The 14,298-nt window shown below is 43.8% G+C and overlaps 1 protein-coding gene across 4 annotated transcripts in view; it reads left to right on the top strand.

The window, feature by feature from the left end:
* The window catches only part of AFF1 (AF4/FMR2 family, member 1), a 115,077-nt gene that overhangs the window by 90,587 nt on the left and 10,192 nt on the right, over positions 1 to 14,298 (top strand). For all 4 annotated transcript variants that reach the window (XM_010564427.1, XM_010564431.1, XM_010564430.1 and 1 more), the window contains 7 exons: positions 4 to 41; positions 1,468 to 1,624; positions 4,333 to 5,250; positions 7,775 to 7,872; positions 11,445 to 11,691; positions 12,739 to 12,830; positions 13,843 to 13,906. In XM_010564427.1, the coding sequence (XP_010562729.1) occupies positions 4 to 41; positions 1,468 to 1,624; positions 4,333 to 5,250; positions 7,775 to 7,872; positions 11,445 to 11,691; positions 12,739 to 12,830; positions 13,843 to 13,906 (1,614 nt within the window). The remainder of the gene's footprint in view (positions 1 to 3; positions 42 to 1,467; positions 1,625 to 4,332; positions 5,251 to 7,774; positions 7,873 to 11,444; positions 11,692 to 12,738; positions 12,831 to 13,842; positions 13,907 to 14,298) is intronic.

The raw sequence follows: 14,298 nt of genomic DNA on the forward strand, positions 1-14,298 counted from the left end.
CAGGTTGTTGAAAAGCCACCTTCTTCACTTGCTCCTCCAAGGTACAGGTTTGTTCCCAAACTACTAGCTAGATCAAATAAGGAGGAAAACCAAAACTAATGGGGTAGATGGGTAAGGGTTCCTGGTTTCTCTTGTAGATACAGGTGTTGGTTTCTAGCTGCCTGAAGCTGCTGTTGAAAATCGCCTTTAGTTGTGTGGAGTTTTACGGAAAGCTCCGATTAGAAAGTAATAATCCAGACATGCTGGATTTTGCCTATGAACCAGAATTGATTTCCCCAACTGTTCCCTTCTTTTCTCCTCTTCCTCTCCACCAGTGTATACGTAGATCACACTGGAGCTAATGGGATTTTCAGTTGTAGTAGTGACGAGTGAGGTATGAGTCCAGTTTTAGTTTAGAAGGAAGCCCAAAAAAGCCAAGTGGGTGAAGAACAGAAAAGGGTTAGGTAGGCTCATGGAGGCTATTTCAGCTCCTACTGATAAGGCAGCTGACTGTAAGCAGTTCCTGCCATGTGTTGTTAGTCAGAAGCAGTATTCAAGGTAGACTGAACAGCCACACGCCAGCATTAGAGGAAGAAAGATGGAGAAGCCCAGAATTTTTCCTATAGGAGAGCACTGACATATGTTTTTGGCTTGATATCTATATTCTTCAAGCACAGGGTAATGGTCTACAAAGTCAGACTGGCAGAAGGGCACGTCCGTTCTTGGTGTGATCTGTGTCTCTGCAAGCTCTTGAAATAGAGTGTTCTCACAGTATCAGTCTGGATAAGCAAGGAGCTTGCCTCCAGATCATACAAATGTGTTGATACTAATGTGGGAAACAGTTTTCAAAGCAAAAAAAAAAATCAACGTTTTGTAAGCCCATTTCAAAACAAAAAGAAGGTGTGCGTAAAAGTCACGGTTCTCCCTCGGTTCCATCCACTCCCATTGTCAGTGCTAGAGGAAAACACTTTTGAGTAGGGGAGGGTGTTGCAAAAAATGTTACTGCTTGACATGACCGTTAATGGAACAGTTACAGCACCTTGACCAAGTAACACAGATGAAGAAGTGAAAACTTAAGGGGGAGAACACAAAAAAGAGAAACCATCCTGGAATGTATGTTTCTGTCTTGTTAGCCTTTATTGGAAATTTTTCCATTGAGGGTTGGGGCTTTCAGAAAAACACTCGTCAATTTTGGTTATTTTTTAAACTTTGGTTGGCTAAATGCAGCTTCATACTGTAGCAGTGATGTCCTGCTTATGTATTTGTCCGACTGGGTTGGAGTTGAAGGTTTTATTATTTCCAGAGGTTTTTTATTCCAGTGCTTTATCTTTTGACTATGGCAATGTATTCCTTTGGCCTTCTCCCCTCCCTTCTCAGTGCCAAAACACAGGGTTTCAGTTTTATTTTTGAATCCTGCCATGTCAATATAATAAGTAAGTAACCTTCACCCATGCTGCTTTCTAATTTTATCTCATGGTGGCCTTGCAGTGCCCTACAGTCCCAGCCCAAGAGTGTGGCATCAGCACATTCCAGCAGCCCGGAGTCAGGGAGCACCAGTGACTCAGACAGCTCTTCAGACTCAGAGACGGAGAGCAACTCGAGTGACAGTGAAGCAAACGACCCTCCGAGAGCGTCAGCACCTGAGGTGAATGCAAATAAAATGTAGAGGCTGCTTAATGCAGCCTCTTGCCTCAGACTCTCTGCTGTCTGAATGCATTCAGGACAGGAGACCTGAAATACTGTCATTGTTCAGGTGTCCCCTTGACATCTTTGCTGCATCATCAGACTTATCTTGCCCTTTGTTTCCCTTCTAGAGTTTGTCAATTAAATAACCCTTAGCAACAGCATAATTAGACTTCTACGTGCCTAACCTTGAAGTGTTCCCCCCTCCTCCTTTGGCATCATTGTCTAGCACTCCTGGAGGAATTAGTGCCTTCACGGGTGAGACACAAGCAAGGTGCAGATGAGAAGCACAGCTTGTCTGGGGTGTTTGGGGCCCATGTCTGCCCGTGCAGCTTTCCTGGGTGCCAAGGCTATGGGCTGCTTCGGGGTGAGACCAGTTTCCTGATACATTAAGAGGAGCCACTGCCTCCCTGCAGCTCCTGTGTGTGAGTTACAGATTCAGCTTCTCCCAGATCACAGCTGAAGTGATCAGACCTGCAGGAAGGGCTGGAATGTGCTTAGACTTGCTTCTGTTGAATTTGGCTCAGATAGTGCTGCACTGGCATTTCTGAGGCTTTTATTGGGAAAAGCAGACAACCGGAACTTAGCGCCTTAAAGTTTCATAATTGAGACCATGCATTTTTTGAAAATCTGCTGCAGAAGTGCTCATGTCCCATGGTTTCAAACAGTTCCTCCAGCTTGCAAAACATTCTTGGGCCAGTGGGAAGTATATAGTTATATCCTGTGGACCACAGCTGATGTAAACCAATCTGCTGACAGTTTTGAGGTACTCTCACAAAGCACAGAAACCGTGTAATTTATTTCCCCCCCCCCGCCTCCTCCAGCCCTAGTTTTCCTTTCTTTTACCTTAGAAGCATGTGAACAGGGAGAATTTTATGTGCAGAAAACAAGCTTTGAGAAGGTGTATCTTTTCATCTCACATCTAATACACTTCACCCTCTAGCAGTTCAGTTACAGACTTTGCCCTCTGCAATGTGGGTGTCTTTGGAAGGACAGATGTTATACTTCTCCTCTTTTACCAAATCCTGCCTGGTTTGTCCTGAAAATACTAGATTGTAAGAACCTTCTCACTCTAGTGAAGTCCTAACTATTTGCCATTGACCATTTTATCCTTTTTTATTCAGCAAACTATTCATCCATGGTGCTCAAGGAGTACGTTAGTGCACATGGCCCATTTGTTTACAGTCAGTTCTTCACATGGAAAGCACAGACTTTAAGACCTATAGGCAGTAGGTCCTTTATTTTTTTTTTTTTTAAAAAGTCTCTTACTATTCTTTGGTTTTGGAAACCTAATGAAAACCTGTATGATGGCGTAGCTCACAAACAAGATAACCGATGGTAGAAGTGCTAGAAAAGGATCAGAGTATGCCACTGTCTGATAGCTACCTACATTATAAACCAAAGTTTACTAAGTCTTTTAGCCATGTTTTTACAGTGTTTGACCAAAAAAAATGCTCTTCAGTGGCTAGTAAGTTAAAATTCTGATGAAAATAAAGCAGATTTGTGTTATCTGAAAAGTCTAATGGAATTTGTGGTTTAATTTTACTTCCAAACTCATGATAAAACCAAGCACTGTTTTTTAAACCAGGATTCTAGATTGACTGACTTAAACACAGTTGAAGACATGTCTTATTTATCTGCATGTTCTACAGTGAGTTGAGTCTGGATAGAGAAGAAAATCATGGCAGAAGGGATTCATTAGTCTTGGAAAACATTTCACATACTGGGCTTTATCTTTTTGGGGAAGGGTTGTGGCTCTTCTCAGAAGTGAGAGTTGTAACTGGGGAGAATCAGTGAGGGTGGGAGTTTAGCTGTGCTCTGATGGTGCCCAGATAATGAGTTACCCATTTGAGTGGTGTTGACACATACATGGTATTTTCAGAATGGGCCCCAGAGAATAATGCCCCAGATTTGCAGCTTCTGTTGTGTCTTTTAGCATTAGTTGGGTTTGCTTTTCTCGTAATTTGTCAGACTGCTGTTAGATTAGGCAGAGCTTGTAGCAACCACATTATGTTATTTGACCATGATGCCAGGGGCCTTCAGACTTCAGTTGTTGCTCATGCCTTGCTTGACCCAGAGGGAAGCGAGTGTTGGGTTGTGTAGGCAGAGGACTCAGAAGAGGCCAGACTTGACATGCTAGCCATACAGTTTATTTTGGTAAATGTTTTTCTTTTGGTTAAACCACAGGAGCCTGACAGCCTACCTGTCAGACTTCAATGAGATGTGTTAGCTGGCACAGCTGCTCATCTGTTTTGAAAGTAGTGCTGTGTGCACATAACTTTCAAAAAGTGTTGCGAGGACAGTACCTAATCCATTTTTACAACTGCTGCTTTTTTTATATGTTGTCTGATTGCACAACAGTGTTGGTGAGTGGCAAACCAAGATGAAGCTTTCATGTAGACTGGTCTCTTGCTGAGCAACAGGTAAGGCTAGCAGAGATCCAGGAGTGCTGTGCAATACATTTGACTGATCCTGTGCGAAAATGAGGTCTGTGTTTCTGAATTGTCGATGTGCACGTGCTAAAGCATCGCCACTGACACATGGTCTTTCACTTTCAAGCTCTTTTAACATTAAGGGGAAATTTTACCGGGCTCTGGTAAGCCATGCTAGGATGAAAATAGCCCATAAAGGCATCAGTCTTGCATCCTTCCTTTCTCTTTTTGTGTGCAGCCTGACCCACCGACTTCTAATAAGTGGCAGCTTGACAACTGGCTAACCAAGGTGAACCCACCAGCAGTGCCAACAGAGAGTCTCAGCGAAATTGCCCATGGGGATGGATGTGAAGAGGGCAAGGAGCAGGGGCAGGCTGTCAGCAGCAATTCCTCCCACCAGCGTGCCGAGCCGAGGGAGCCTCATCACAAGAGCTCTGGCCGAGCGGCCAGGGCTCCTCAGGACGCTCATCTTCTGACCAAACGCAACTGCCAGAAGTCTCCTGTGCGGGCCGAGGGGCCCTCACCCAGGCAGACTGTGGGCATCAAAGGGCCCAGCAAGGGCCTTGTCCACGAGGGGCCCAAGGGAGGCCTGAAGGTGGAGAGTGACCCTGGTCCTTTTGAGGTCAGAGACCAGTCTTCCAGAGACAAGCCAAAAGTCAAAACGAAAGGGAAGCCAAAATCCAGTGACAGAAAAGACCTGAACCCGGCACTGCAAGAGCCCCCTGAGAACAGAAAGCACAAGAGCTCCCACCAGGCCAATGCCAAACCCTTCTTGGACCCCAAGATCATGAGAGATGTTTTGCTTGGCAGTGTCCAGGAGCATCTCGCTCTCAGTCCCCTTCCTCAAGGCCAGGGCACAACCCCCACCAGGACTAGCGGCCACAGGCCTGCCATCGTGGCCAGAGAGGATTTTCACAAGGAGAAACTTCCCTTGCCTATCAGGGGGAAGAAGTTGCTCTCGCCAGTGAGGGACTCCCCTGCCCCTCAGTCCCTCATGGTGAAAATAGATCTCCCTCTCCTGTCAAGAGTCCCCCAGCCCCCTGGGAAAGGCAGTCACCAGAAGAGAGCAGAAGCCAAGGAACCCCCTGGTGCAAGGAAGCAGGACTTGGAGAGGAAGATCACGGATACTCTTGACAAGTCCCTTCAAAAGAGGAAGGTAAGAGGTGGAGGTGGGTTTGTACAAGGACCAAGGTGGTGTTTGAAAAACCCATGTGGAGAGTTCATTTCTGCTCATAAGTTGCGAGTAGATCCCTTGCGTTCCTCCTGTAAAGGTGTTATCAAACTTCTAAAGGGAATGTGTATCAAAACCGTTCACAGATGTTTCTTGTTGGTCACAAATGCCCTGCTGAGCAAATGAAAAGCCCCGTGAGCTAACAAACGCTTTGGTATTTTAAAACATTTTTTGCTGTATTTTCTTGAAATACTAGTTTTCTCAGACAACAAAACCCCAGCCCTCCTATATTGGAGGAGCTTTCAGCAGCAGGCTGTGTCAGCATGTGGTTGGCCAGCCCCCTGGTAGCATTTGTGGGTTTCCCTGGCTTTCAACCCAAGCAGAGCTTTGTAGGGCTGTGGTGCCCCCTCCCCCTGCAACCCCTTTAAATGCAGCATGGTATCTGAAGCACCTCCCAGACTGTGCAGTCATCTACACTATCCATTTAAAGTCTGTTGTGGGAGAGCACCTTGCCTGCACTTTGTGGGGAGAACTGACACAGGCTGCCCTGTCTGTGGTTTTTGGTTTTGTCTGTGTGTGGACCTTCTGCTGCCTTTAGCCATGCAACCTTAGTCTGCGTAGTGTAGTCTTTTCCTGTGTGGAGTCATTTATTTCCATGAAACAGTTGTGATGGCTTGCTTACACAAAGAGGAACAAATTCTGCAGGTGTGAATTGTGTTATTACTAGGGATGATGGCAGCAGCCCCATGTTTTTGATTTTCCATAAATGCAGACTTTTAACTGAACCACGTTCACCGATAGTAACAACTGTCACTAAACCCTGCTTTGGATCTCAGCGGTTGGATAAATATGTAGAAAACTTCTTTGGTTTCCCCTAGAGCTGCTGAGGTGCTAGCAGCGATGCTAGTGCTTAAAAGATGCATGTGTCCAGAGTCCTTCAGCTACAATAGTTGCTTTGCTTTGAATTAAAAGACAGCCCTTTATTTAACTGAGATGGTAGTTGCTCACAAGTGTTTTTTGGAAACCTAAGTCCCAAAGGGGGCTGTGAATATGCTTCTAGCCAGCTGGTTCAGCTGCACAGAGTTGGTTGCAGGCCTTGTGGTGAATGGGTATTCACTGTGGATATTTCAGTGCCTGTATACCTTCTTGGTCCTCCTCACAGAGCAGGTGGCTTAGCACGTGTGGGTGAACAACCTTGGTTCCCGTGTCGGTTTCATTTAGTCTTGTCATTTTCTGAACTTCCCATAGTTGTGGGGGAGAATTCAGAAGAGCAGGGAAAGGGTGAAGAAACCTGAGAGACCCCAGCAAGTCCCCCTCTTGCAGAGCAGTGGAAGAGGGTAAACAGGCAGTAAATCTGTTGCTTCTCCTGTTATCTCAAAGACCCAAAAGAGGAGCTATTTGATATTAGACATGTCTTCCCTTGCAGTCTGAGTGTCTGATTGCAGGAAACCCCACCTCAGAGCCTTGCTGTCTGCATTATGTCAGCATGCATCAGTGTCCTTGGAGGCTCAGGCTTCGTAACAGCCAGCTAGGTCAGGTACAGCTGTCAGACATCATTTGCAGCAGTGTGGAGCTCAACTTGAGAAACAGTTTAAGAACTTGATCTAGGTGCTGGAGCCTTGCCCTGAGCACACTGCCAGAGGTCGACTCTGCTGAGCACAACCTACTGAGCTCCATCACAGTGACATAAACCTGCATGTACTCTTGGGAGAGAGACAGAAAGTCCTGGAATGCTTTTGGCTGCCACCAGGCACACTGTGGGTAACACTGACTGATAAGTGCAGTTTCTTTTACGTTTTCTTGGCTTGTAGCAAATTATTCTAAAGTTTTTCATTCAGGTGAGCTGATGATTTGCATGCTTTGTATTGTAAGACCTATGGAGTGCAGTTAAAAAGTATTATTTATTACCTCTCTGCCTTAATGGTTCCTGTTCTTCTGGAGGACAATGGCAGTGATTTTTAACTGCCTGTTTAAAATTTGAGCTGTATCAGATTCTTCTTCATAAAACCAAAAACCCCTGCACATCTGAGGAATCGGAGTGATCTAACTCTCCTGTGAATGCATTTTTTTCCTTCCCTTTGATAAGGCATATCACAAAACACAATTGCTTGCAGTTCATGACTTTGCCAGGAGGAATCTGAATACATTTCTGTATAATTCATACTGAGTAGGAAAAAAAAGCCCATCCAGAACAGATGAAATGCTTATTTTCAGCAATGGAGATGCCTTAATTTTGATTACTATTAGCAACAAGAGGTTTAGCAATTCCATCCCCATCACTACAAAATAATTAATCTATCCAAGCAAATGTAGGTAAAATGTCATTTTAGGATACTTGTCAGCGAGCCTGAAATCTATATCCGCTGTGCTTTGGGTTTACGCTTTGTCAGTTCTGATATCTTATCCTTTTCTTTTTTTAACCAGAATCAAACTTAGCTGTATTGGTCTGTACTTTGCACGAACTTTCAAAACGTGAGTGATTTATTTTTTTTTTTTTTCTTCCTGTTAGAGGGAAGTGGAGAAGGAGATTGATAGGAAGAAAATGAAATCAGAAAAAGAAACAAAATCATTGCAGTCTTCAGCTAACAAAGACTCCAATAAATTGAAGTGAGTATACAGTGGTGGGATGGCAGACATGCATAAAACTAAGTCTTTTTTTAAAAAGGTTAAGGCGAGGAACTGTATCTCCTGTCCTTATACTTCTGAGTTTGTTTATAACATAGTGTGCCTTCTGAAACTTAATCTGCTGCAATCTGTCTTTACATCCTGGAACCAACCATGTGGCTATGGGAGTGTAATTTATTTGCCTTTTTATTTGTTGCAGATGTGAAGTGATACTTGGGTGTCACTTATCTTCCTCTCCCTTAACGCTGAGGATTATGGTTCTAATCATTCAAGCATAAGCTGACGTTTCAGTGGCTGAGCATCCTCCTATACTTGGTTTACACTGCTGCAAAAGCATTGAATGTTGTGGCATTTGTCCTCATTTCTAACAGTTGAGATGGGAATGAAGACTTCGTTTTAAACACAAACTTGTCCATCCTGCAGCTTATGTTGCTGCATGCTCTGATCCATATATTACATGTAGCTCAAAGAATCTGTTTATGCTGCAAGAAATTTAATTGCCAGTTGTGCCCGTACTACTTTTCCTTCTAAGCTGGTAGGCAACCATTTGCACTGCTGTCTTTCAGACCAGATGCAGGAAACAAATTTGTGCAAAAAAATTATATGTTGTTTGAGTTGCAAACAGTGTGGTAGATTGCCTGCATGCTGGGATGTAGGAGTCATTTCCCCTTCTCTAAACTACAGTGGTGGTAATCTCTCAGCAGACAATTGCCCAGGTGATCTGGGAGGTGGCAGCTGTTCTGTGGGGAGTAGCATATGCTTGTTCTGCACGATGGTTTAGGTGTTTCAGGGGATGGCAAGAGAACTTGCCATCTGGTTGACAATGTCTCTGCTCATTGCAGGGGGGTTGTACTAGATGATCTTTAAAGGTCCCTTCCAACCGAAACTATCCTATGACTCTAGGTGAGTAAGACTTGAGAGTTCAAGTATCAATTATTTCTGCTTTCATGAGAAATGGAACTAGCCTTAAAATGCTTTTAAAAAGGGAGTTGGACTAGATGATCTTTAAAGGTCCCTTCCAACCCAAACCATTCAATGATTCTTACGAACTTCTTTTTCTTTGCGCATGTCTTCCCCATTCTGGGTTCTACTGTCATACTTGTTTTGGGGAAGTTCGTGCTCTCACTGCATGGGAAGCAGCAGAAAGCTTTTTAGCAGATTCATAGTACTTCACATGCATTTAAAGCTCTGAGTCTTTGTAAGGTGAGAAGATGATGTGAACATGTTTTGCACATGGAGAAATTGAGGTGCAGACAAATTTGAGTCGCTTGCTCAGGCTCCTGCTGCAAACAGGTGAAATAGCTGAAAGTGTGGCCCGGAAGTCGTGAGTCTTATTCCCATGATTGAGCAATCACATCCACAGCAGAGCAAGTTCTGGCAGCCTCTTGGGAAAGGATATTGTAGTAAATGCAACTGTATGTCCATAAATTTTGACTTGGTGATCATTGCTGTTTTCTTAATTGGGCAGGTCCTGATGAAAGAAAAAAGTCAGATGTTAATGCTGATACTCTCTACTCCCTCAGCTGCTTTTGCTGTCATCGGTTACAGACTTTGAATAGCACTTAGTGGCTGGTGCACGCAGTGTCTGTGCCAGGTGGAACCTATCTTCTCCCAGCTGAGAACATGGAGGTGAATGTGATGGATGTTGCAGAGCTCTGTTTTCTCATCTTGCTGCCATGGGAGGCTGCTGAGCTGGGTGGATATGCAGAAGCACGTGGATATGCAGCTCCCCCTTTCTCTAACCAAACCAAGATGCCGCAGTGCCAGTAGGCTTTTCACTTTGACTGGCCCAGATTTGCATAGAGGTGAAATGTGCAAAGCCCAGTCCAGAAAACAGATTTGTATGTATAGGTGGGTAGGGAGCATTTGCGTTCTCCGTTAAAATCATCATCTTGTTTTTGTCTTTTTTGTATGTGACCTAATGGGGACGCAACCAGTGTGCCTTTTGAATTGCGGTCTGTCTAGAATTTCAGGTGGCCTTTATGGCCAGGAATTTCTCACGTATTCCACTATAGCATTTGCAGTGTTTCTGGTAGATCTGCTGAAACTTACCCCACAATTTGCATACCAGTGTACTGCCAGCATTTTGGCTAGGTCTTTGCTAGAGCAAATGCTTCCAAGAGCATGTCTTCAAATGGGCAGTGTTCCTGAGAGGGGAGGCTCCTGTGTCAGTTATGGGCTACTGCATTCAATTCCTGCTTGATTGTGGCTTGAATTTGAGGTATTGACTTGGATTGGTATGTAGCATTGAGGTTTGTGTCCTGACAATATGAGTAAACTGCTTTTCTGCAGAGAAAACATTGAAGTACTCTGAAAGCACTTAGACGTTAGGGCTAACATTTAGTTGGGTGAAGGGATATTTCAGCTGTGGTAATAATGGAAGGGCATTACTTCTGTGGTTCATTCCTCCCTTTTTCTCAGTGAAAATGAGCCCCCCTTTTAGCCATGTTCTGGCTTTCGGAGTGGGAAGAATAGGATGCATTTTTGGGGAGAGAGGGCTCTGGATCAGGTCAGGGGATGCTGCTGAGCTCTGCGTAAAACAGTCCTCTCTGGAGCGTCAGCTGTACCAAGGTAGTGAAGCTGGGGAGCATGTGTGCAGTGAGTAGGGACTGTACCACAGGAAAAGTGGGTTGTGGAAGAGGGGAGAGGACTGTTGCACGCACAGCAGAATGAAGCAAGATGTGCAATGTTACACTTCAGTCTTCTCACTGGGTTTAACTTAATTTCCTCCTCTTCTGATGTTGCAGTCCATGAGTTGGGATTCACTGCTCTGTGTTTTCCTGGAAACTGAGAAGCTGAATAAAAATGATGTAAATGAGCAGTAGTGAAACAAGGTTTAGAGCTATTTGGTGCTGCTTAGAGCTGCCAGAGTTCCCTGGTAATCCTAACTTCAAATGATCAGAAATCTGATGTACCACCATCCTATTAAATGTGATAGTCTCTGCCATTTAAAAGCACAGCATTTTAAGTGTCTATCACCTGAATCCTATCAACTTTATAGTGTTGTCTAGTTGAGCTGGCGAGTCTTGGCAAGGAATGACTCAGTTTAATTCTGTCAAAGCACATACAGGATCAAGTGTCTAGGTGAGTATCTCTGACCATAGAAGATATCTTCTACCATAATGGGGAAAGAGAGGTAGTGCTGCAGTTCATTTGCCTTGTTGGGCGATTTGTGCCAGGGATTTTAGTTGCTGTGATTGCCTCTCTTCCTCTTTCAGTGAAAAGGGGCTGTGTTGGGAGGGATGCCTTTTTTTGCAACATCCTCGTATTCTGGTTGCAAGCATTTACTCCAATGACAAGTCCTGAAGGTTATTCCTACTTGAAAACCAACTTGTTTGTGTGTTGTTGGCGGCTTAAGATGTGTTATCTAATGCCAGTGAAGTCCCTGAAGTTTTGTTTTGCTTTTGTTGGATTCTTTATGTTAACAACTCATTTCACACTTCCAGAGAAATTTAAACAGAACTGGCACATGATGTAACTATGTTTTTAAAAAATCCCTACCTTATACGTACACCATATTCATCCCAATTGCTGAATTTGCTTCCCAGTTCCAGAGTATCAAAAACTTCACTTGAAACCCAGAAGAAAGATCTCCTGCTACCCCCACCACTGCCACCCATGTCTCCTGTACATCCTCCACCAAAGTCAACCAAGATGGCCCAAAAGAGACCCAAAAGTGAGAGCAGCGAGCTGCCTGCTGTGGATAACACTGCCAGGAACAAGAGCAACCACAAGGATCCTTTGTTCTCCAAGCACAAGAAAGTGGAGAGAAATCACGCTGAGCTCTCAAAGGGCATCAAAGTAGGTATCCATTATAACTGGCAGGATGTTTCCTGCAACCCATGGGTGCTGTGTGATTCTCTTTAGAAACATGCTCTGAGGATATTAAAAAGGAAGGAAGATAAACCAGCCACCAGAGAAAGCTCTTTGAAGCATTTTTACCCCTTTAATGGCTACCTGTGACCTTATGTTGCTAGCTCAAAAGCCTGTGTTGTAACTTCTCTGCTGACTTTCCATCATCTGTTTTAATCTTACCAGTGAAACATAGTGAGAAGGGGTGACCATGTGAAAAACAAAGGCAAGAGAATCATGTTTATGGTAGTAACTGTTTCTGACTGTAGGCAACTGCAAGTACAATATTGGTCTAAAAATAAGTGTGTTTACAAAAAGAAAGAGTGGATTGCTTAAAAATAAGAAACAAGCAACCTGCAGTTTTGACCGTGACCTAGGTATAAGGTTTTATAGCTTGCTTACAAAATTGTTGATGATTCTTGCAGCTGGATCTTTGCATTTTGAGGTTATAAAATTCAATTATATTGCTGTTTACTCATGGCTGTGTGTGTGTGATCTAGGATGTTGTTGTGTGTGTGTCTGTGTGTGTTAAGCCAGACTGTGCATGCTGTATTAGCTGGCTTCTAACTGCTTGCTTTTTCCTGATAATGTAGTTAGTAATGGAGAATCAGCAATTTCCATGTGGTTAAGCTGGAAATAAGTGTGAATGGATATTACCCATTCTGCCTTGGCTAGTGGCCATGAAAAATGTGCTGCTTGCAGCCTTACTGCTATTTTAGCCATTGTGCAAGGAAACCTGCTACTTAATTTCTCCATGCTTGGGAGAAGTTTGAATGGTATTAAGCCTTGCTAGCAGTCAGGTAAGATGCCAAGTTTCCATTTCCATTATTGAAAGGGGTACTGGGGAAGAAAGTAAGAAGAGCTGGAGAGCCTGGAGAATAGACTATGCCTGGGACAAATAAACATTTTCTCTTGAAATTTAGGAAAGCCAAGCTTTGAAATTGATTTAGACATCTCTCTCTAACCAGCTTTATCTCCACTCTGTGTTTTTTTCAGGGATCTGCAGGGGATGTCACAAATCCTTTCCCAGTGCCTTCTTTGCCAAATGGTACCTCCAAGCCAAGGAGACCTCAACTCAAGTTCGAAAAGTAAGTTTTTGTTTTACACCCGTCACCTGTACTTTCTGAATACACCAGACAAGGCTGGCCCTGCAGCCACCCAGGCTTCTGCTTCTTGATCACTTCTTTGGGGAGGAGAGAGGGGGAGAGAGAGAGAGAGAGATGTCTGAGACCTGCCCTGTACTGCCTTCTTGTGTCTGGGACTTAGCCCACCCACCACAAGGCAAAGGTCTCATTACAACAGTTCTTGGTTTGAGGGAGGCTACTCTAGAAATTAAGTACTTTTTAACTCTGAGAGGAGGTGTCTTGTGCCTGCCTACAAGTTATGGGTTTTGATTTGTCTGATTCTTGACAAGTGGCAAACTCCTCTGTGACAGGGTGCTGGGCAGGGAACTGACTTTTTCTGAGAGGTCATGACTCTCTACTTGCTCGTTTTGTTAGTGCACAGGTGCTGTGTGCCATTTCCATGGCGAATAGATTATTCCAATGCGCAGAAATGTGTGCAGTCCAAATTTATCATCATTTATGTGTTGACTGAGACCCAGATCTGTAGAAGCCTTGCGCACCATATCTCTTGTAAGCAGATAACTTGAATGCAAGCTCTTTTGGTCTGAGTGTGTCATACTGCAGAGTTTACTGTATGCTTCAATCAAAAATCTATTTCTGGTATTGTACTTGAGGAATGATAGGGCATCACGTAACTACTATCTTTCCATGGGAGCAAAGAAGTAAACTTGGCCTCATAGTAGCCTAACCTCCAGTGTTTTTTTTACTTAGAAATGTAAGTTTTCAGTGTTATTCTAACATACATTTTTTAAGAAATCAGTTCATTTTATCTGTCCATTCAACTGCTATGTATTTCTGAACGTGCAGACAACATTCATTTAGTGACTATCGTAATTGTAACATGTGTTTGATAAGGCTGTAACAAGCTTACCAAAACAGGATGTTTGGACTCATAGCATCCTGTAGATAAGAAGGTAAAATTTATCCTACTCTTTTTCTCTGTTTTCTGTTTTTCCTCTTTCTGTCCCCAATTCAGGCAGCATCCGATGGAATACTACATAGAAGAGGCCAAGAGGCTGAAGCACAAAGCTGATGCAATGGTAAGTCATGGCCCTGTGCTAGAAATGTTAACCAGCTCTTGCATTAAGACCTGATACTTGCATGCATGTGAATAAGATTAGCTGGCTAACGTTACTTCCATACTCCATACATGCAGTATGTTCAAGTCATATGTGGGGAAGCTGTCTTTATTTGCCAAATGTTCAGGCATTTCCCTTTGTTGTAAACACATCTAGAGAATGTGCCTAGAGAATAGGATTCATAACTGATGTTGTCTGAGGTTAGCAGGCCTGTTTGCTTTGCAGAGCTATCACAAAGTCCTTGGAAGATAGTTTTAAGACAGTTTACTCTGAAACGTCAGGATCCTGTGTTGGTGAACAAGACTCGGAAGTACCCTTTGCAGATGTAACTAGCTTTCTCCACAATGTGCAGT

This window comes from Haliaeetus leucocephalus, unplaced genomic scaffold, assembly GCF_000737465.1.
Source record: "Haliaeetus leucocephalus isolate CR32 unplaced genomic scaffold, Haliaeetus_leucocephalus-4.0 Scaffold178, whole genome shotgun sequence".
Taxonomy (NCBI): domain Eukaryota; kingdom Metazoa; phylum Chordata; class Aves; order Accipitriformes; family Accipitridae; genus Haliaeetus; species Haliaeetus leucocephalus.